This window comes from Lonchura striata, chromosome 1 (genome assembly GCF_050655825.1).
Source record: "Lonchura striata isolate lonStrDom1 chromosome 1, ASM5065582v1, whole genome shotgun sequence".
NCBI classification, from domain to species: Eukaryota; Metazoa; Chordata; class Aves; order Passeriformes; family Estrildidae; genus Lonchura; species Lonchura striata.
In genome coordinates, this window is record NC_140703.1 from 29,616,219 (window position 1) to 29,639,977 (window position 23,759).

The 23,759-nt window shown below is 40.9% G+C and overlaps 1 protein-coding gene across 9 annotated transcripts in view; it reads left to right on the forward strand.

Moving 5' to 3' along the window:
* The window catches only part of STXBP5L (syntaxin binding protein 5L), a 181,651-nt gene that overhangs the window by 153,655 nt on the left and 4,237 nt on the right, over positions 1-23,759 (forward strand). For 7 of the 9 annotated variants that reach the window (XM_021549139.4, XM_021549141.4, XM_021549142.4 and 4 more), the window contains 6 exons: positions 5,474-5,644; positions 18,153-18,392; positions 19,287-19,647; positions 20,658-20,823; positions 22,614-22,725; positions 23,100-23,320. In XM_021549139.4, the coding sequence (XP_021404814.2) occupies positions 5,474-5,644; positions 18,153-18,392; positions 19,287-19,647; positions 20,658-20,823; positions 22,614-22,725; positions 23,100-23,320 (1,271 nt within the window). The remainder of the gene's footprint in view (positions 1-5,473; positions 5,645-18,152; positions 18,393-19,286; positions 19,648-20,657; positions 20,824-22,613; positions 22,726-23,099; positions 23,321-23,759) is intronic. The other 2 variants (XM_085572371.1, XM_085572378.1) reach the window with 1 other exon arrangement.

Genomic DNA, 23,759 nt, shown 5'->3' on the forward strand with positions numbered 1-23,759 from the left:
ATGCTTATGTTTCAGAATTCAATCAAGTTTTCAGTCTAACTTTTTTTTTGTTTATTGCACAAAGCATAGCAATCCTTTATGTTGGATAATTCTGTGGAGGCCCACTGAGTGCTGTGTACTTTTTGAGACAGTCTAGTAATACTGTGTGATCACTAGAAATTCAGCAGATGAATCTGAGTAGCAGACTCAGATCCAAGTAGTCTGAAATTTTCCCACTATTCTGCGAAAGAAAAGTTAGATTTGTTTTTATGTTTGCACTACCAGGTTTCAATTTTTCAGATATGATAACATGGAGGTGATGTTAGGACATACAGTAATGTATTCTCAGTGTTTTTCATTTTGAGAGTGTTTATTTTATATTTTCTTTTTTTTTTTTTTCATAATTTCAGGCAAAAAAATAGTAGTTTTAAAAGATAATCTGTCAGTGATCTGACAATGCCCCTAATGTTTTCAGCCACTTCACAGTAATTTGGTTCTCTGACAAATATATCTGTGCATCCTTCTTTCAAAAAACTTAGTGGATTTAGAACCATGAGAGGATTTTGTTACCATAGGCAGAATACCATTACATTATACAGGCAGTAGGCAGAATGTTACAATGACAGCATATTATAGTGTTAGAGTGGACATAGATATTCTACCAACATGTCATTAGGGCAGCTCTTTCTTCCTCTTCAAACTGATGAAGACATGATGTTAAATGTACATTTTTGTTGGCAGCGCTTCTGCATTAACCTCTTCTGCCAGGGCTTTTATCTTCTCTCCTCTCTGGTTGACAGAACTGCACCAAGAGAAATTTGCATGTCTGGCTTTTTAAGGAAATTTCTTTTTAATAAATTCCTTAAAATTTTTGTATGTTAAGATATCAGTCTGTGTTCTCACTAATGAATATTCACACTATTACACTAATTTTGATTATTTACAAACAAACCTGAGACAGCTCTTGGGGCCACTTGTACAGTTTTAAGATTGCATTTTTTTCTTAACTTAAATGTGTATCTCTTTGCTGTGTAAAAATAAAAGTTAGTCACCATCATAATCATTACTGAAAATCTTATTTATTTGTAATACACAAAAAATTCCCCAGTGGAAGCAGATGGATTTTTCTTCACTTTAACAGTAAAGATTGTATTCTTCAACAGTTGTTGAGAAGATTCTGAGACTTATTTTTCAGGTTCTTTCTCCTCCATATTAAAGCATTTCTCTGGTTCTCTTCTGGTTCTCATCATCTCTTTTATTGATTACTTCCTTACAGCTTAAAATTATACTATAATGCTTCTAATTATGGATATTTATATTTTTTTGTCTCAGCCTCTCTCAAATCATTAGTAAGAAGGTTTTCAGCTAGTTTTTCTGTTTGAATTTATCCCTTTGTTATAACTGAAAGAATTGGTTGATCATATTCTTTCCTGATTTTCTGTGTCAAGTGTAAAAAACTGCAAGACACTAACTGAAAATGAATTATTCTTTCTTGCTAACATTTTCATTACATTTGGCTTTAACAGGTGTTCATCTTTTTACTGGTAAATTCTTGTTTCTTTTGCATTTTTGCAGAAGTCAGCAAGTTGTTCAAAAGATCTATGTTTGTAATCAGGCAGGTTCTGTAGGATATACATGTTTCTGTGTGTAAACTAAAATCCACGTGTGTATATAGAATACTCTTCCTGCGCAACGTGGCTCAAGAAAATTTGGCTTCATTTGAGGCTGCCCTGCAGGTTTGCTGCTGTCATATTGCACATCACATCTCTCAGTAGTTTCATCAGGTTCACAGAAACTGATGTTGCTTCTTCAGTTTCCCTTGATCTCATCATCCCACTGATATTTTGTGTGACTCTCTTGCCTTACATCCAGCGAAGTTCTCTTTCTTTTTTAAAGCAGTTTGTGGGGTGCACAGGACACTGAATGGTGCTAGTATTTGGTAACAGGGACAGATAAAGGATTTTTAGTTCATATGGGTTAGCAATTTTAATTCCATGAGCCCAGACAAAGGAATACAAATTCCCCAAAGGAATAAAATTATGAACTGTACTGTAGAAGCAGCACATGGAGAATGTTACAGCATTTTGTGTCATGAACTGTTATATATTTTAATCCATCATATATACATACCATGATTTACTGCTTTTTTAAACTAATATAGTTAAATTAGTATTAAATGGACTAAAGGGGTAATTGCCTATGATTACTTCCAATGGCTTGCATGAGCCCTAAATTTTTAAATTAATGCTCAGAATAGCTATAAACTGAGCCCTGGCCATTTAGTTCACTATCCACAGGGAGTAAACAAGGCATAGTGGGATGGCTCTTACACAGTTTGGAAACTGCTTCAAGGATAAGTTCCACTAAACCCTGATGCCCAAATATATTGCATTAGTGTGGGACTGGCTGAAGGGATCCAGAAGCACTGGAGAGGAGAATTCTAATTCCCTTCATCTCATGGACAGCAGCACCCATGGGTGTAGGTGTAGTCCCACCCAAAGGGTAGGAGGTGATGGCAAATGCAGTGGTAGAAAAGAGAAAGGATATTTTGTGCAGTGTTTTCTTCTGCAACAACTCTTTGCCTCCTCCAGAGGAGAGAGTGAGGAGCTGTTTGCTGCACTATTGTGTCAATAGCACAGAACAATCTGTGCCTTGCTGCTTAAGTCCAGCAATTATGTCCCTGATGTCAACTAATGCTCCATATCAATTAATATTTCTGAGCCGAGAAGAGCCCCGTGGCCATGTGACAAAAGCAGTAATCCAGCAAGGACAAAAGTTAAAATGTTGCTTTTCCTTACAAATCAAACAAAGCTGGCAAAAAGCTGTGTTTTTACAAGCCTCCTATATGTGTTCTTTGGGGTGGCTGGGAGACATCTGTCATGGCAAAGGAGAATCAGGTGACTCAGGCCTCAGAGGGGTAGTTAATCATTGCAGTCATTCTGAAAGGCTGAGAGCTTGAACATTCTCATTCTCCCTTAGTACACTGTAAAAAATACTGGTTTTTTTTTTCTTAACACTTTTCTTACACACTTCATCTTTTTTTCAGCCAATGCAGTAAGAAACCCTTTCTTAAACAGTACATAACCCTTCTTTAAAATTTTGTTTTGTATCACAGGCCTTATAACATTAAAAAAAGGTGAGAATTTTAAAATACACACAGAATTTTCTCACAGATTTGTGTGGTCTTTATCTGCTGGATTATTTTCAGTTTCTCCCTGAAATAAAATTGTAGTAATGTTTCCTGTAATTATTTTACTCATACTATCCTGTGTTTTTACTAAGGCTTGAGGACCTGCATTTCTTCTTGTATACATTTTAAAAAGTTGCATCTAATGAGAGGAACAGAACAGTGTTAAAATACAGACAAGTTTGTAGCTGACCACTAAAATCCCTCTTCTGCTCATTGTTATAGCACCCACTAATATTTCACCTACTTCAGTACTCGAAGGCGTGTCCCTACAGCTTCTAGGATGAGGCCTGATTTTTGTTTTACTTTCCAGGAACTGGCTTTCCTTATTCAAAAAAGCATTGTCAAAACAGCTAAAGGGATTTAGGTGCCCAGATCCTAATGATGATTTCATGTGGGTCTTTGAAGGTAACTGAGACAAGCCAGCATACTTAGAGAAACATAGCAGCATTTCCATTATGCTGAGGCATAGTGGCCAGGAGTTTGGATGTGTTGTGGCCATTCTGTACAATGCTCAGTGGAGAGGACTCACAAATGTTGATGTTTCTATAGAATATGATTTTTTTCACTCTGTTATGTTCCTCACCACTTCCTAGGATTCCCCCTGGAGATAATTAGATATCATGCTGAAACACCTTCCCACAAACTGAATTTTGAAGAAAGGAAGCAGCTGGATGAGGATGTGTCTGTTGCTGAGGTTGAACAGTCAGCCTGTGTCCTTGAACAAAGCCCCCGATCTCAAAGGACTTTCTGCTGAAATATACAAACAGTTCCAGCAAATTTTGGAAAATTTCCTAACTAAAAATGGAATGAGTCATCCACATCAGTTTTATATCTGCTGTTAGCTCAGTTAATAGTCATCTATTAAGGAAAAATGACACGAATCATGGAAGTTGTGTCTCCTACAGAGCTATTTTGTTACACAGTACAGATACTAAATTGCTTTCTAATCTATATTTCTGAATATTTTTTTCCACTTTTGTTCATTAAGAGTGAACTTTTTTCATGTGGAAAGGATGTGACTTGCACATTCAAAGGCTACATGTACCACATTGTACACTGTATTCAGCACAGGACCGGAATATTGAGTGAACATAGAAATAGCTTTTCATAAGGTACACTGGTGCTATCATGGGATGGTAACCAATAAATAAATTTATCTTGGTACATGAACTTTCATCTTTTCCTTGAATACAATACAAATCAAAGAGAGTTGACTGAATAGGATATGTAAATGCAGACTCTAGAAGATTAAGATAATTCTCATATATAAATAACCCAACATTTAAAATTAAGGCAGAAACCCCAAGATTGTCCCTACCTATAGAGTTGAGCTTTTACAGTTTTGAACAAAATCCTCAGTGTGCTTGGATGAACCGGGACTTTTGTTTTGCTTATGACCTGCTGTTTAAAAATAACCTGCTGACCAAAAATAATCCACTTATACCTGGGTGTGCATCCTTTCATATGTTGAAGGGGAAATTGTGTTCAGTAATTCTCCTTGTGTCGTCTTGCCCAGCATGAGAGGAAGAAAAATATCATGTGAATATTTTATGGTCCAGTCCAGTTCTGAACTCTGATCCAAACCCTGATTAATGGATGTTGTGGTTTAAAGACCTATTGACCAAGAACAGATGAATGCAGTGAGAGTTTGAAGCAGGCATGTTTTGTTTCCCACCACATGAGACAGCAATGTGTGCTGTGCCGATTGACCATGGCCTTATTTCTATATAGCTGTAGCAGACAAATCAATTGTTCAGCAGTCAGTTTCCTTAGAAGTAAAATAAATCTATGTGATATATAAAGAATAAAATACTTATCAATATTATGGCTATTTTTGTAATTATCTCAAATAGCGGCCTGTTTCCTGCAGCTTTGAGTCAGGCAGGGAAGATGTCTAGCTCTGAATTCTACCCTTTGGTAAATGATACTTTCAGTTCTTAGGAGAGCAAAAAGGAAAGAAAACATTCAAATTGACTTGGTATCTCTTAGGAGACACAACAGCAGGGTGCCAGTGTTACCTGCAGTACTTTGGATGCCTGTGTGCATAGGTCAGCAAAATGCTGTGGGATCTGCAACTCTAAGAACAAGCACCAGTTCTATGGCCCTTGGGTTTTTTCAAACTATACCTTAAATTTATGGTGAGTTATTTTCTACATACATGCAATGGGTTAGTAAAACAAATCAGTAGTTATTCCCAGAAGACTTGATTTAACCCATTCTCAAGTGTCAGAACACACATTTCTCCTCCATTGGGAATCCTGGGAGCTGACACTTTACCTAGCGTTTGTTGCATTCACTTTCCAGATCACGTGAATGGCCACTGCACAAGCCCAACATCCCAGAGCTGCAGCTCAGGCAAGCGACTTTCCAGTGCAGATGTGTCGAGAGCAAACCGCCGAGGGCCCGGCAGGCCCCCCTTCAGGAAAGCCCAGTCTGCAGCCTGCATGGAGATCTCTCTCCCAGTCACCACAGAAGGTGGGTGGCAATGACTGTTTTGCCAGCTATTTGTGAATTTCTCACTGTCGGAATCTGTGGTATTGATGATTCCGAGATTGTAGAAAGTCTCTGTCTCTCAGCCCCACTGCCAGAGAAGAAACCATAAAATTCGGCTGTGCTGTTTCCAAGGTTGTTTATTCTTGCTCATCTCTAACATGTTCTGCTGCCCTGCCACAGGTCTGTCCTGCAGGGCAGCGTGTGGGGCTCTGCCCTCAGTGGGATGTTACAAACATTATATACCAGAAACTACCTGTGCTGGATTTACAATAATGTGCCAATATCTGTCATCTACGTTGAACAGTGTGTCCCCAGCCTGAACCAATAGAAAAATGCCAACACTACAGTGAAACATGGAGGGCATGAAGAAAAAGAAAAAGGACAAGACACACCCAATTTCCTCCATCTTGTCCCCTTTGGACCCCTAATCTAGAATCCTAAAATTTTACTTTTGCACCCGTGCCACACTTAGTTATTACTTATATCCTGTAAGATTGAAAACTCTTTTCCATGGACAGAGATCAGAGACAGTGTCTCTGGGGGCTCTGTACAGGGGCGTTCCTGACCCCCTGCCAGGGTCCCAGGCCTTCCAGGGCAGCCAGAGGGAAGCTCTGGATTCCCACACTCACCAGGGGTGAAGGGAAGAAGTTCAGCAGGATTCTTCTCTAGGTTATTGCCTTGAGCTAGCTAACACTTTAACCTGTGATAGGCAATCAGCAACACCATGATCCCAACCCTCTTTTTGTGAGAGTATTTGTATCCTAAGACACCCACCCGCAGGAGTGTATGCATCACAGTTACAGCTGGAACCAGTGCTCCGTGGTTTCCACACCTATTAATGAAGACAAGGCAAGGGGAATTATATCACTCAGATTGTCTACCTTTGTATTTTTAAATGCAGATTTTTTTCAAATACTTTTGTTATCAGCAGCACATGGCTAGAAGAGTTGATTTTTTAGTTTTTATGGTAACATAAAATGGCAATTTTTTTCCCTCCACATCAATGACCGATTATGAAGATAACATAATCCTTTCATATAGCTGTCTTTATTTGCCACACAAGCATGTCACATAACAGCTCCTGATAGAAAATATACCACTGCCACAGTAGTTTCTATTATTGAGTGTTTTTATTCATCCTATGTAGTACCAAACTCCTCTGGAATTCATGTATGCTACTTGTACCTGCCAAGGCCACAGTATTCTCTAATTCTTTTATGCTGCTTTTTTTCTTCCATCCTCCCAGAGTAAATAGGGTCACTGGTAGGCAGAACCCACAGCCCCCTAAGGTCCCACTGGCTCTTGTGTACAAAACATTTAGGAATACAGTGATATTTTGATGGCATAATGTTGCTTTCTGCATACCTGTGTGATGAAAGATTCACTTTGTCATTTGTCACTATTTATAATACCTATCAGGTTTAATGTAAAAGCGTATCTCTTTTAGAGATAATAATCCAACTTGCTTTCAGGCTTGAGAAGTAAATTGACATTAAAAATTCCTATTTGAAAGCATCACTTAAATAGTATTCAAAATTTCAGTAAAGTCAGTGAAACAACTGTTGCAAGAGTAAGCCAGACAATCTCCAGAGTCATTTATGTCAGCATGTAATGTGATGGGGCATGGTTGCAGTTTGTCCTTGGGTGTGTGTTTTTTTGTACAAGTCCACTTTTAGCAGGTTTGTTGACTAAAATAGTTTTCTGATTATTTGTAGTCTTTCAGTAGAGCAAAGCCTTCTGTCCAGCTTGTCTAAACTATTTTTCAGTTGGCAGTATAAGTTTTTTGGGTTTTTTTTTTGAGTTCTAGCTCTAGTGCTTGATCTGCCTGGAATTCCACTGGTCTTCATGTATCTTGAATTTCCATACACACTGTTTTGTCAAGTGGTTTGATGTGTTTCTAAAGGTTTTTCTGCTAAATGGAAGGTGGTATGATGCTTGAAGTATTCTTAGTCTGGGTGAGGGAAAAGGAAGAAGAGAAGCTGGAAGGTTTGAGAAAGAATATGCTGAGAATAAGAATTCTCTCTCTAAAGTGAAAGTGGCTTTGATCAAAATCTGGTTGAGCCGTTCCAAAATAAAATGAAAAAATTCCCCTCCTGCTACGAATTTATTGGCTACTTATGAGCATATGCTGCAACAAAAAATAGATGTGTTCCCAAGAAATTATTTCCTTTATTTTTATATTCTCATGAGGTGAGTCAAGATACAGGTTTTATATCCTTTCTAGGAGGTAGCATTTAAGGTTAGAATTTGGTAGGATTTTATTATTCTACCAGAGTAGAATTTTGATTAGTTTGCTATCTCAGAAGGACTTCTTAGACATTTAAAAAAAAAAAAAAAAGGCTTTTATGTGTAGGTAAATGGTTCTTACCTTTTTTAAGCCTGTCTCCAAGGCACTGATAATACTTGGAGATTTTTTTAATAATACTTCCAGTTCCTTTTCTTTACAACCTCTTCTATATGATTTGATTAAAAAGATAATACATTTTGGTAAGTAATCATAAGACATATATTAGAATAATAGATTCATCTTCTCCCCTTGCACTGGATTTCAAACTCTACTTACTCAAATCAGACGTCCTGGAATACAATAGGAGCTGTATTTCCAGCATTTTCATCAAGTCTATATTCAACAAACTTTCACACAATAAATTCTTGTGACTTTGTTCCAGTGAGCTGATTGTCAAGATTTTGCTGACTCTCACCTCTTTACTTCTGCAGAAGGATTCCTGATATAGACAAACATTTTTGAAGAATGTCTTTGCAATGATGAATCATAGGAAGGAAATGGAGGGGGGGCAGGGAAGGGTAGGGTAGTTGTCTTGTTGTCTGCTGGTTGAAATATTGCAAACTGCTCAGATTCCTACAGTGCTGATATTTCTGCCACATTCATAGCAGAATAATTCAAAAGCCAAGTAGCAGTGGCACAGAAGTGTGCATCATTACTGTTACTGCCTAAACCTATGTTTTTCCTAGTTTCCTCATCATCCTCTTTTATGCTTTTTGAAATGTTGCATGTTGTCTCAGTATCTTATGCTTTCATTAATGCACTGCTCTCATGGCTGTAGAAAAAAATTCTGTAGTTCTTCAGTATTCTATATCTAATTTTAGCAAAGAAATAATTAGAACCTTGCAAATTCTCAATAGCATATTATTATTTATAAGGCAGAATTTTTCTTTTTTATGTGAAACACTGAACAGGTTGTCCACAGAGGTGATCCCTGGAAACATTCAAGGTCAGATTGTTCAGGGCTCAGAGCAACCTGACCTAGTGGAAGCTGTCCCTGTTTGTTGCAGGTGGGTTGGAACCAGATGACCTCTAAAGGTTCCTCCCAGCCCAAACTACTCTATGATCCCATGATCATTGATTCTAAACAATTTTGTTTTCACATACTTTTGATTAAGCAGTATGTTTCTTGAGATAATGTAAGAATTTATGGGCATTGTAAACAAACCCACAAATACAGGAAATTCCATTGCTGAGCTTCAAGTCCCTTTTGAAAATAAGTTTTTAAGATTTCAGGAGTTAGTGATTATATTTCTTTGATAAGGTTTTCTTGCATAGAATATAAACTACATTTTTTATTATCAAATTAACATTGTGCTCTTAAACAGTAATAAAAAAACCACATGAATGCAAATTATTCATAGCCAATGAAATCCTTACAGAGATTCTGACCCATGATAACATTCTGTAGAATGGGAATGTGTTTTGTCTCCAAGCTTAGTGGATTTCTTTGAGGGCTGTAGCCATTTGTATTGCTCATGTTTCAGTCTGTTCCAGCTCTGGGTTCTAACTAGCACCCAACTTTTTCTACAGGTCTTCACAGAAACACTGAAATAGGGATTAAATTTTTTGTTTAACTTCCTGGGGAAAATGTGTGGCATATCTGGTTTGCCTTCTGTACTGTGGCACAGACCCAAAATAGTCCATCTCAGCCTAAGAGCTAACATCATAATTTTTAAACCTGCAGGGATCCCAACCTGATCAAGAATCGCAGTGTAAATGAATTTATCCCAAACATCTGCTTCTTTTCTGCACAAGAAAACAAAAAATGTATTTTGTTTGAATTTTTAATTGCAATTTTAGATTCAAGAAACCCCTGATTAAAGAAAACAGTGGCATTAAAGAATAAAAATAAAATTGCTGTGGGAGGGAGCTCAGTATGGTTGTACTTGTGTAGCTGTTGGGTACCTGGATGTGTGCACAGATCCATGTGCTGGCACACATTTCTCTTTTGTGTGTTACGAGATTTGATACTTCTTGGTTATTGGTTGTTTTGGGTTTTTCCAAACACTGCTTTTTAAAGCTATTTTTCATTCTTCAAATGTTTCTCTCTGGCTTGTGCTGACCAAGTCTGCCATTTTTTCCTCCTTGTCTGCATCCATACAGAAATCTGGGCATTCTGCATAGATATATCCACCTGTGGTTCCATCATACATCATGGGAAGAGAGTAAAGACAGAGTGGAGTTTTTCCTTTGAAGGGTTGTTTGGAAATTCATTTACTTCCAGCAGCAGTGATAGAAAACTATCTTCCTTTTTTAATATTATTTTTATTCCCCACTATGTAGTTTTTAATTAGTCCAGCCTAATCACCTTGTTCTATGAAGGCCATTCACATATTGGTGTTACAAAATTGCTTCTGAACCAGGAATCCTAGCATTATAATTTTCTAAGAATGCTAAGAAGAAAGACTTGGAATTTGCTTTAGCTTTCCTTTAAAACAATTCAGTTTCAGCACTTAGCTTTTGGATTAACTCTTTTGAATATATGTAGTTAAAATTTGATACAGAGCACTTGAATTGAAATGTCACTGTGAGCTGGCAAAACAAACCACTCAAGTAGTTATTATCAAAATTCTATGGCAAGTACAAGACAATTTCCATTTTAACTGATGCAGTATACTTTTATACCTGAAGCTTTTCTTTTGTGTCTGTATATGCACAGTTATTCAGGGATAAGTTGTTCTCTCATCTGCATGATTTTGTCCAATTTGTTTTGGAAAATAACACAGTATTTGATATATACTATATAATTTAAACTTTCTTCATTCTTCATTCATCAAAAGTATTTGTGAAAATTACCATTAAACAAAAAGCCTTTTAGGTAGCCTGATGGAAACTTCCAGGTAAGTCCAGTGTGCTGTAGTTGGGGTCTAGAAACATGATATTGAGTAGTTATCTTAGAAAAAAGGCCACTGCCTGAGGAAGCAGACTCACCTGGTGTCATGCTGAGCATTGCAGTGTTTGCTGTGTAATTTATATAAAATTTATATCATTTTCCTCCTGTCAGTTATGGCTGTGCTGTTAAGCCATCTCCAGCAGTGCTGGATCCATAACATTGGATTTTTTTGCACTGCATGAGTAAATTTGGCCATGAGGTTTCCTTCCCATGTGGCAAGGTGGGGGTAAAAGAGGGAAGTTTCTGTTTTTATCACTGGTTCTTCTTTTTCTTGAGTCTCTCGGGTCTGAATCCCACATGTGGATGCAAGGTAGGTAATGATGGCCAAGAAGAGGATTGGTGTAGTTCCTAAGGCAGTGCTTCCTAGGCCTCCAAAGAAACAGAAAAAGAACTTAGTTGCTTGATCTAGAAAAATATTGAGAAAATAGCACAAAAGTATTCAAATGCATGGCTGGGTACTGCAGAGAGGAAGGGAATAATCAGCTGTCTGTGTCTCTTGAGAAAAGGACAGGACATAAATTACTAAAGCAGAAGCCTGATTTAAGGAAGACAGTTTGGGATTCATTTTGATCACAAGGGTAGTTAACTGCAGAAATTAATTCTCTGAGGAGGTTATTGCTTCTCTGGCAGGTTTTCAGAACAGCTCATGTTCTCCAGCACATTCCTTTTGCCAATACTTTCTGTGTTGCAGTGTGGATAATTTCTGGTAAACTTCCTTGCCCAAGAAGCCAAGCCTGACTGATGCTTACCTGACACCCTGGGCATGGCACAGCAGTCCTGGGGCAGGCTTCACAATGCCCTCAGTGCCATGGCTTTTCACAGCTGGACTTCCATAGCATATGGAAAAGCCCTGAGCTTGATTTATGATGTTTTTTCCCCCCTCAGGGTAGGGTCTGATGGTGTTGATTCTTCCTGTAAGTAATTTCAATTTTTATAGCATTCGAAGTTACTTTGCCATCAGTGTGATTGGTAAGACTTATAACTATATCAGGAAAAAGCTTAGAGACACTATGGTAAACCACAGTCCCCTCTAACTGTTCTGTTTGTCACCATATTTCTTGTCTGTGCGGAGGAGCAGATGAAAATGTTGCAGAGAAGACTTGATCTAGAAAGTGGGTTTCTTACTTTCCTTGGAGTACATTTTCTGTTAGGTTCTACTAGGATCAGCTTGATTTCGTATGAAAATCTGAAAATTTTCCTTGTTTTTAAAACAGCCAACTCAATTAAAATATTGTTGTTCTTACCATCACTGAATGTTTAGTCAGTTTAGTCAGTTTTAATTTAAATAATGATTTGATTCCAGGTGAAGCTAATTTCACACTGTACTCTAGGCATGTTGAAGTTGAGGGTGAGTTATGCCCTGCATACTCAAATTTAGCTTTTTTCCCTTGCTAGCCATCACTTTAGATCAACACAAATTGTTTTTCTGTATCCATGGTCACTTTCCTTGGCCTGCCTCTTCCACTTTCAGTGCCCCTGGAGGTTCAGGTTTTGCGGGTCTCTGAACTTTCACCCCAGTGACAGCCTGGGGATGAGGCTGAGGTCCCCAGCACCATGGGTGGCCCAGGTGAGAAAGATATGGAAGCAGGGATGTTGCTATGCCGTGGCTTCATCATCTTCCGTGATGCCTTTTCTTTCCACCTTACCCTTGGATACTTCCATGTATAAAAGGTATGCAAGTTATTCTTTCCTGAACCATCAGTGTTATGAAAGATGCTTCAGCAGAATGGATAGTTCAGGCTGGGATTTCAGTTCTAGAGAATTGTGATGTCTTTGATTAAAAAAACAGATGTCCAAGCTCATAAAGTAAGTCCAAATTGAGCTTTTAGTGATGTTAATGTAAAGACAGTTTGCTTGTGTAAGTCAAGGGAAGTGATTCATACAATTAAATATGGAAGTTTGATAGATTCTTACTGCAAAGATCTTTTGCATTTTTATAGAAATTATTTCTGCTTTATCAACACAAAGAATCATCTTGCCCTGACAGTTCCCTTCTGTTTTTAAAACTTGCTGAACTAAAACATAAGCCTCAAGTTTACTATATTCTGGAAATACCAAAGATCCAGGTCTACTGTCATGGGTCTATTTTCTGTTTCAAGCCTTTATTTGCCATCCATTCCATCAGTGTTGTGTCAGTGGGAATTCCACGAAACCTTTCAGGTTACACTGCCTTAATTGTAGCAACTTCAGGGCAATACATTTCAGAATTTTCTCCAGGGAGGGTCAAGCATCCCACAGCTCTGAGCTCCATGAGAGCACAGACACAGCCATTCCATGGATGGAATGCTCTGCAAGCTGCATACAGAATAGTTTTAGGTTAACTTATATAAAAGTTGATCTGGTAGGAAATCATCTGCAGTAAAATTCCAGCACATTATTTGGGCTTAGGACAACTTCTGCTGCTTTCTAGTGAATTGTGTTATGTGGAATGCAGCTTTAGTGTGTTGCTGTTAAAATGCTGGTTTTATAGCTAATCAAATGTGCAGTGTTCCTTAATGTGTGTTACATCCTTCCCCTTTCTCCTCGGTGCTGCTGAAGCATTGCCATCAGCACCATGTTTGGTCTCTGTGATGTTCCTGTGCACAAATTCATGCTGTAAGTATAATTCCTGTACCATATATTTCCCTTGACATTCAGAGCTTTGAATGCTTTCCTGGATACATAATTTTGGAAGTGACAGATTTCTCTTAAAATGTAAGATGATGGTCTTAAACTGGCAAAAGTTTTAAATAGTTCCATTGGCCTCTGTTAGGATTGGTGTTTCGACTTAAAACTTTTAGAGTTCTTCAAGTGAGGAGAATATAAACTATTCCAATTTTTTTTCCCCAATTATATTGATTTCCATGTCAAAAAGGTCAACTTTTGTATATATTTCATAAACAGATCAATTACTCATTACTTTATAGCCAGGAAAGAACCTATAAATAGCATCCAAGACACTGACAATCAATTGCAAAACTCTTCAGTAATGAATGCAAATATTTGCTATGAAAATGTTGATCTTTGTTACTGGTTGGTTGGGTTTTTTCATTCCTCTTAACAAGTAATGCTTCTATTTTTCTGATTCCTAACTTCATAAAGAAAATCGCTTTGTTAGTCCTAATTCCACCGTTTTATAAAAATCCCAGTAACAGTTTCCTGAAAGATAGGATATGTGAGGATGTGTTCCACTTACAAAGCTTTTGGTGCAGCTGAGAATGGAGAAGTCAGAACATTCCCCTGAGCACAACATACACATGGCGTTTTCTTAATTCCATAGGAAAGTAAGAAAATTCTGGTTTTATTTCTGCTAAGCAAAAGGAAGTTAAAGAAAAAAAAATCTCTGCAATCTTTGCTCTGTAAGGTGTCAGTTGAAACACGTGGAATCACTTACTCAGACAATCTTAAATTCTCAGAAAACCCCCAAACCAAATTCAATCTTCCCCTAGACACCAGTGCACTGCAGCAGGACACTCTGTCAGGCAAGGAAAGGAGCTGGGACAACTGCTCAGGGGTGCTTTTGTATAAATGTCAGGATGATGTTTGGCTGAGTTGTTCCTGTCTTTTTGCAATGCATGTGCCTTTGTGGCAGTAGGTGGCATTCCCAGTGCTCCAGCACTTCCATGGAACCAGAACATCCTCACACGACGAGCGGCACTGCGCTGCTCGGACACAGATGAACAACAGGAGGACTCAAAAGCCCCGGCTTCCTTTTTAACCTGCGTGTGCATTGAAGTGTCCTGTGTGTTTTTCCGTGAAGTGGGCAACAATTTAGAGGGCTTTTGGTTGATTTTAAGTCTTAAAGCTTCTGTTTGTATGCTGCTGGCTCATCACCCAAATTTAACAACCAGTCCAGTGTCACAAAGGAAGTTGGTTCCTGAGTTTCCATCTGCAGCTCATTAGCCCAAACTGTGCATAGGATGGGGCTAAATGAAAACATTTTGAAGTAAGCAGGGCTACTCTTAAGACAGCATTGGTGTTTACTCTGTGTGGCCTTGACCCATGGAATGCAGTTTTTTGAAATGCATTGACTGCAGGTAGTAATGCTTTAGCTCAGAGATGTTTATCATCCAACAGCAGCATCTCCCAAATTACAGTCACTGCTTAGCACTCAGGGGCCACTGGATCCCTCTGCTGCTGCTCCCTGCTGCCAGCTGCAGGAACAGTCTGGAGACCTATACAGGAGAAAAGCTGAGAAATCTGGGTGTGCAAGAGGGAGAGGAGAAAGGATGTGGTGGTCTGAGGGGCTAATGGGACCTTATGGACCCTTAGAGCTGGATGTGTGCCTCTCAGAGAAAAGGGAATACTGGGCTTCTTCAAAGCAGGAAGCAGTCTAGAGACAGGAGCACATTTATGTGACAGTGCCATGTAGGAGGATGTTCTCCAGAGGAGGAGAAGATGGAAACTTCTGAAGAGCTTTTCCCAGGTGAATGTCCTGTCCCCTCACTGAAGCACCGAGTCCAAATCAACTTTGACCTATGGAAGTGACATGGAAGTGGTCCTAGCTCAGACTCCTGCAGAAAGATGTAGCTAACATTCTTGCTACACCCCTCATGCAGAGCAAAAAAAGGAAAATAGAACAGAAAACCTGGAATATGGTGGTTGGGTTAAGAACTGCTACAGAGTGGCAAGTCAACTTTGAGAAGACAGGATGTCATTTTAAGACATAGAAATCATACTTACAGATTATTTGGTAAATTTTTAAAACTTCCCAAGGAAAGTGCTTTTGTGTTTCTCCAGGGAACAATTGCATGCTTTCTAGATTAAGAATTTGGGGTAGAATCTCTTTGAGAAAAGAGTCCCAGGGAACAAGACTTGACTAAATTTTATTCTGAAATCTTGGAAGAGTAGAGATTTCTACCTTGCTTTAGAGACAGCCAATAAAGTCACACAGCAGTTTCAGACTTTACTGTTCAGATATGTTTAATGACATCAAATTTTGGCATATGTCTTGCTGATCTTTAGAATTTCAGTTTGAGTAGTGTATTTAATAGAAAATGGCACAGTATGTTCCCAAAAGTGTCCTAAAGATTATATCTGTTAGTGTCAGTTTTGCAGAGATGTATTAGTTAACTGTACTGCACAGGAGTGAAGAACATTTCTTGTTAATTTAGTGAGGGAGAAAGCTTGATGACACATGCAAATGGCACATCATATATTTTAAGTTCTGTGTATGTCGCCTACACTAACTGCATTTGTCCTTTCAACATCTTTCTTAGCTTGAGCACCACCATTTTTGAATTTTTTGTGACTGTGATATTAATACACCTGTTAAAGAGAAGATTAATTACATAATAGCATTTTTATTAAAGATTAGGTACCCTTTGGGAGGAAAAAAAATTATATATATATATATATATATATATATATATATATATATATATATATATATATATATATATGTGTGGAGTCCTGATGATTTCTGCTCTGAAATTACTGTCTTCCTTTCTTTACCTGGCAGCTGTCAGTGCTCAGGAAGGAGCTGGGCCAACTCATTCCCTGCAGGACAAGTACAAAGTTCTTGGGGTTATGGGAGACACTAATTCTCAAAGTAATTAGCAGCTGTGTCTGTAGATGTGCCAACAATCTCAGTTTGTGCAGCTACATGGAGCAGTGCTGAGACACAACCTGAGAGCTGTAACAGTGCTACATGAATGTGGAAATGGGGCAAGGGCAGTGCTTGGAAGTTCATGTAGACATGAGTTTCTCTTCCATGAGAGTAGAACTGAAGTGCCAGGAGCAGCTGTCCTGTGAAACTCCTCTTTGACATACTACAGATGCCCTCAAAGGACAGAAGGTGGCCCAAGTGTGAAAGAGTAGCAGGAGAATCTGCCCCAGCCCTGTGTGCCAGCATTTAAGGCAGAAGCACATGCAGAAATACTTGGTGTGGCTCCAGCAGTGCTTTGCCCTGGCTCTCTCCAGTCTTCCCCAGGGAGTTGCAGTGTAGGGATGACTTTGCACTGAGGCATCTGGGCAGGGGAGCACAATGCTGCAGTTTGTTGTCTGAGGAAGAGATTTACTGGCAAAGCTGCTGCTCTGGTGGAGCACAGAAAGCCTGTATACAATGTGGGGATTAGCTCTGTTTTATGCTGGAGTAGGTGAGAAATCAATTTTCTAATTTTATTCTTCAACCATGGCAGAAACTGTTCCTCTTTTTAGACACTTCTATTGGCTCTGGAGAGGTGACTCTTCTGAACTCTAAGAAGGATAATTTTGTACCAGATACAGATCTGCTTCATAATGATAGGTTCAGGAGCAAGACCTTTATCTAAGATCGAGTACCTTCAACTACTTCTCCACCTCCAGTTATTATTGTTGCAAAAGATCATGTGGGGTTTCCAATTATCTAATCCCATTTTTAACTACAGTTTTGTAAACAGCAGCACTGGCATAAGTTGTTTTGCAAGGACTGTGCAGCAGCCAGCCCTAGTCCCATCTTCCCTCCGGCTCCTTGACTCTCCAGGAACATTTTACCCTCTGTGCTTTGTAGCCTCTGATATTCCTGCTAATGCCAGGTGCTCCCTCACACAGCTTTGTGCTTCCTACCTGGCACTAGGCAAAGCAAAGCAGAGCTCCTCAGCCTGATGATGGTTAGCTCTCTCTGGAAAGCTCAAAGAGAGTCTCTGTACCTGGGCACTTGCAGTGGGGAGAGCACAGCTCTGTCTCCAGCTGGCTCTTGATGCTGCCTGCTAAAGCTTAGGCAGTGCCAGCTCACTCTGCAGTTGTTGCCAAGGGCACAGAACAAGTTTCTCACTTCACTCCCTGGGAAGCCAGAGTGGATGTGTACCCTGAGACGTTTTGGAGTCTGGGTTCAGTTCAGCAATGGGTGTCTTTTCCCCAGGGAGCAGTTATTAATACCTTCACAATAAATGATGTTTGTGAACACAGTGCTAGAATGTCCTAATGATGGCAACAAGAGCAGAGCAGGGGACATGTGCTCTGAAGCTGGTAATGGCATCTCCCTTCATGTCCTGCAGCAATGAGATACTTGGATTAATTCTAAATGCATTGGTAACATATGGGTCTAAAATTATTTTGTGCTATTTAGAACAAGTCCTTTGAGCTAAGGCTGTTGTAAATTCTAATTAGTCCATGCTAATCTCCATAATAGGCAGCTATTTCTAATGCAGATCTAACTGATGATGTCTGACAGCATTTTCCACACTTATTTATACACTGGCAGCAAGCTGGCATCATGCTAGGGTCAGAATGTTTGCTCAGGTTAAGAAAACTTTATTTTCTCTACTCTGCAGGGAGTTTGTATTTGCTGCAGGCTCATGCCTGTTCCTGAACACTAATTTATGCCTCTTTGCTTGTATCTATTTGTGCAGAAAATAGGGAAAACTCCTTCAGCCGTTCCCGAAGCTCCAGCGTGTCCAGTATCGACAGGGACTCGAAGGAGGCAATCACAGCTTTGTACTTCATGGAGTCCTTTGCCCGAAAGAACGACTCTGCTGTTTCCTCCTGTCTCTGGGTCGGAACAGGCCTCGGAATGGTCATAATCCTGTCCCTTAATCTGCCTGCTAGTGACGACTTACGGCAGTCAGAGCCAGTCATGGTGTCACCAAGTGGTGAGAGCGCAGCTCTTTTCCTGCTTTTTATCTGTCTTGGTACAATGGGGCAATAACTGCATGATTTTGTATGGCCTTTGGGGCAGAAATGTCTCAAAAAATGAAGCAGTGGTCACTCACTGAGTGGAGGGCACACAGGTAAAGATGTTCATAAGGGACCAACAGCTTCGTGGACTGAGATGCTTTGGTTGTGTTAGTTCCAAAGATTGCCTTGTGTAACAGGCAAAGTTACGTGTTTCTTGTGAGGACAGGGAAATTACCAGAGCTCCTTCATATTGTGAAATTACAGTCCTGTTTACAATTCTGTCTGGGATTCTGCAAGCAGTTTGGCTGTCTTAGTATCAGAAAGCTGCAGAGAAGCAGAAGGGAGTTCAGGAAAGGAAACAAAAATGTTGGCAGGTTGCTGTACCAGGAGAGATCCTTGGCTGAGTGAGTGACAGATGGTGTAGCAGAGAGAACAGAGGGCTGAGAGGTCAGGTCTGAGGAGAGGCATCATGTGCTTTAAAAATGGACAAAAAATGGAGAATGCACAGAAGCAGAGGTTTCCCACCCCCAGTTTGTTTTGAAAAACAATGCTGAAAGGTCACCAGACTTAGAGCAAATTTACTGCTGGAGAATACATATTCTACTAGTATAATGTGGAGATAAACAACGGGCCATCTTCAACAGTATGTATTACATCCATCATTCCTGATATCAGCTGCCTGAGAGCTTTCCAGCACTGGCAGGCTGTTTGTTCACCTTGTCATGTGGTCAGAAAGAACTGAGCAAGCATGCCTTGTCACCTTGGCTGGATTAATGTGTGTGCTGTGTTTACAAAAGCTGGGTGTCAGCTGTGCTGTGCTAACAAGCAGGCTGGTGCCAGTGCCAGTGAGAGGAAATTCTGTTCTGCAGGCACCGTGCTGACACTGAAGGGAGCCGTGCTGACCTTCGCGTGCTTGGACTGCATGGGGACATTGACACATCAGCCCTATGAAGTATGGAGGGATCCACACAGTGCTGATGATGGTGACAAAACAAGGAAAAGGAAACTTGTCATGCATTCCCCTTCCTCCTCCCAGGATATGGGTGATCATCAATTTGCAGTCATTTGTTCAGAAAAACAAGCCAAAGTCTTCTCATTGCCTTCCCAAACATGTCTTTATGTCCACAACATCACCGAAACGTCCTTTTTATTGCGAGCAGATGTGGTCACCCTCTGTAACAGCGTCTGTCTGGCGTGCTTTTGTGCTAATGGGCACATCATGACTCTGAGGTACTTACCTAACTAATCTTGTGGCAAAACTAAGCAAAGAGGAGGCACAGGGCTGTTATACTCCACTTGTGTTTGCCCCAGAGTGCCTGGTGCTCTGCATTAACTCCCTGGTGGGTGCGTTTAATTCCCTGCCTTGATGCAGCCATACCTGATCCTTGGGCTGTCTCCACATGGGGAGTTAAGGCAGGCAGGTGCACAGTAAAGCAAGCTCCTGCTTTTTTCTAGTAATCCCCTACCTGTGACAGTAGATGGTTGGTGTTTTTTAACTATGATAAAAGAAAGCCTTGATAATTTTGCCCAGCTGTGGTGGGTCAGGTATAGAGAAGTACAGAACTCAGCCATAGAAAGGGTTTTGTTTATCCTTTGTGAAGTACCAAGTTCCACTCTTGGCACTTCTGAAACTTTTCTGTTCAGAGCACTTGGTTCCCCTTTCTTATCCCCTCCCCCTGGGAGCTGACTGTGCAGTAGCCCTGTAGTTGTACTTTCACCTTGCTGCTCCCTGTTTCCCTGGCCAGGCCATTTAAATTTGGGAAAGTCCTTTCCAAAACAGCAAACCACATGAAGCTGGAGGGACAGCAAAGGCGATGCTGGAGCCTCTGTCCACAGGGTGGAAGCAGGGCCCTGCCAGACCCTTTCCTACAGATGTCCCTGCAGGCCTTGCCCTGCAAACAACCCAGCCCTGTGGCACAAGCCATACCGTGCCACATGCACATCCCATATCCAGACAGTAGCAGAAGCCTTAGGGCCATGGAGGCAAGGCAGCTGAAATCCTCCATGCAAGCAAACAAAATATGATGGGAATACAGCATTTTTATGGCAGAATTTTTCAGCTTAGAGCTGTTAACTGTTAGTTAACAGTTAGTTAATTTTTCAGCATAGAGCTGAATTTATACTTTAACTGTTGCAGTTATGGAGAGCATAAAGTGAAGTGTTGCTTTAAAATGCAGGCACAGAGGAGGTGTACCATGTGTGGCAGCTGGTGACTAACCTGGGAATCTGCTTCTCCTCAGCTTGCCCAGCCTTCGCCCACTGCTGGACATCAACTATTTGCCTGTCACAGACATGAGGATAGCACGGACCTTTTGTTTCACTAACGAAGGGCAGGCTTTGTACCTGAGCTCTCCCACCGAGATCCAGCGCCTGACCTACAGCCAGGAGATGTGTGACAACCTGCAGGTAGGGCTCACACCTCACTCTGTGACTGTGTGTGGGAGGGATGGTGGCCTCACTCATCAGGGGTAAATTGGCCCTGATAAGGACAGTGCTGCAGGGGCAGGACAGATCTGTTCCTCTCCACTTGCCCTGAGTGAATGATGCCAAAGCAACAGAGGGAGGTCAGCAGCTCTGTTGTTCCTTGGGCTTTTTCATGCACTCTCACCTGCACCTGTGCAAAAAGTCTTTACAATGATAGAGATGGGCTGGTTTGGTTTGGTTATTTTACAATGAAAATGCAAATAAGAATGTCATTTACTGAAGAGAAGGAATTGTGAGAGGTTACAGGGAGAAACATGAGTAATAAAAGGGGAAAAAAAAAAAAAAGAAGAGGAGGAATAAGTTCTGGGTTATATAATTAGCAGTGAACCAGAATGGAAGTATAAAAGAAATGGTCCTGCCAGAACTCATTATGGCCTAGGGAATAACATGTGCTGAGCTGCTCAACTCACATCACAGCACTGTCTGTCTCAAGTCTGAAAAGGCACTTTGAGGAGCAAGCATTGCACACCAGCTTTTGTCCACCAGAGAGGACATTATTTTGCAAGGAGCCAATTTTAAAATAATGTAAAGGTTTGACTGGTATATCTTAGACTATGGATCTACAGCAAGAGGCTGTTACAAGCTAAATTGTTTTTTTAACCAGCCTTAACAGCACCATGCAACTACCAAGCAAAGGGAAACAGCCCTTACTTCTCTGTACTGCTGGACTGTGGCTGCTTTTATCTTGGCTTTTAGGCAAAAAAAAGGTTTGCATGGTCATTATGTGTGTACAGAAAGCAGGTAACCCAGTATCACCTGCTACCTGAGCAAACAAAGCTGGGCTGCATGAGAGCTCCACTTGGGCTCCAAGGGCTGCAGTAATTTTTCTCCCCAGAGTAGGTGCCTGTGCAGAGGAGCAGTGGCTGTGAGTCACTGCGCTGTCCTCGCACTCAGCCCCCAGCAGCAAGCACTGTGTGCAGCACAGCAGCTGGATCTGCCTGCTGAGCAAACACAGAGCTGAGCAACAGGGCAGAAACTGTTCCCAGTGCACACAAGCCCCCTGGTTTCAAACACTAATGGGACTGCACACTTTTCCCATCAGTTTTTTTCCAGAGAGCTGGCTTTTCCCAATACTGCTGCAAATAAATCTGAGCCTGACATTTGTTTGGAGTGACCGTTCCAAGATGTGGCACCAGAGTAGTGCCTTCAGCAGATGGTCTTATTTAGCTATGCTGATGGCACAGTAATGGGGTGCAGGAAGGTTGTAGGAAGGTAATGAATTTTGTTTAAAAAGAAAAAAATCAACCACAAGACAAACTACCAAACTCTGAATTGCTGGCAAGTGTTGAACTCAGGTGTGCTATAAAAAGAAAGCAGAGTGACTGGCCAGCCTGGCTGGACAATCACTAAAGCAAAATACATAATACACAACAAATTGTTTATTCAATTATAGTGTCACCTCTGCTGTTTGTAAGCAAAATGTGACCTTATCACTGGTATTTTCATTCTGTATTAACAGCAGGTTTTTTTCTCTGGTAACAAACATGTAGTGACAAACCAAGTCCCTTTGAAAGAATGAGTGAGTCTAGTTAGCCCAAACATTTGTCAGAATACACAAATATTACCTACACCATGCTGTTCACACAACAGACTCTTTTAAAACTAGTTTATTTGACCCAGTGTATGTGGCTTGTTAATGAAAATCAAGAAAACACCTAGAATCACTTTCACCTCATTAACCTTTTACATGGACTTTTTTCTGGCTTTACTAGGACATGCTTGGGGATTTGTTTACTCCTGTGGAAACACCAGAAGCCCAAAACAGAGGCTTCCTCAAAGGACTTTTTGGAGGAAGCGGACAAGCTTTTGACAGGGAGGAGCTTTGTGAGTAATTCATTGCTTGGGGGGTTTTGGGCAGAAATTCATTCTTGAGATCCCCTGCCCTTGTCATCTAGGAATGGAGCAATACACAAGACTTAGATGGCTGATGAAAAGAGAAAGTTGACCTAGTGGAGGAAGGAGAGGCTCCTTGTCTGCCATTCCATAACTCCTTCACCTTGGCAGCTTCTTTTGATCAGTTGAGTGGGGGGCACAGGACAGTGCTGCAGATGTGGTGGTGGCAGAGCAAAGCCTTCCAGATGTGCCACCTGCCCCTCCAGTGACGTCACTGCTGCAAGGTGGCAGCTCGAGCCCGGGGAGCACTGACAGAGCCAGGCCAGGAGCTCATCCCTGTCTGTCTGTCCATTTCTCCTTTGCAGTTGGCGAGGCCACAGCAGGAAAAGCCTCTCGCAGCCTGGCGCAGCACATCCCTGGATCCGGCGGGATCGAAGGCGTGAGAGGAGCCGCGGGTGGGGTCATTGGGGACCTGACTCGTGCGCGCATTGCCCTGGACGAGAGGGGACAGAAGCTGGGCGAGCTGGATGAAAGGACTGCCAGCATGATGGCCAGCGCAGAGGCGTTTTCCAAACATGCACATGAGGTAGGAACTCTGGCACCCATATCCTGCAACTGGCAGCTGCCAACCCTGCGACCCAGCCTGTGCTTCCCTTTGGGAAAGCCAAGTGCCCTTCTCTCCCTCCACCCAATCATGGTGTTGGAGGTGTGCTCGTGTCAGCTGGCACGGCATTGTTCCTGCTCCCAAACTATCAGAATGCCAAAAATAAACACACCCCTTCCTTTCATGTTTCCAGAAATGAGCATCCATTGTTAGCCCCTGAATTTAGAACATGGCACTTCTCATCTTGCCTTTCTCACTGATTCGTTATGGTTTGTTTTTTTAAGCCACTTAATGCAGCACAACCATGCGTAGGGCAGAAAACAGGTAGGTGGATGAGTGTATAGGAACCTTTACAGATCTTACTGGGAAGAGGAGAACATTACTAGTACAGCCCTGTGGTACTGTTATGTAGAATAGGCCT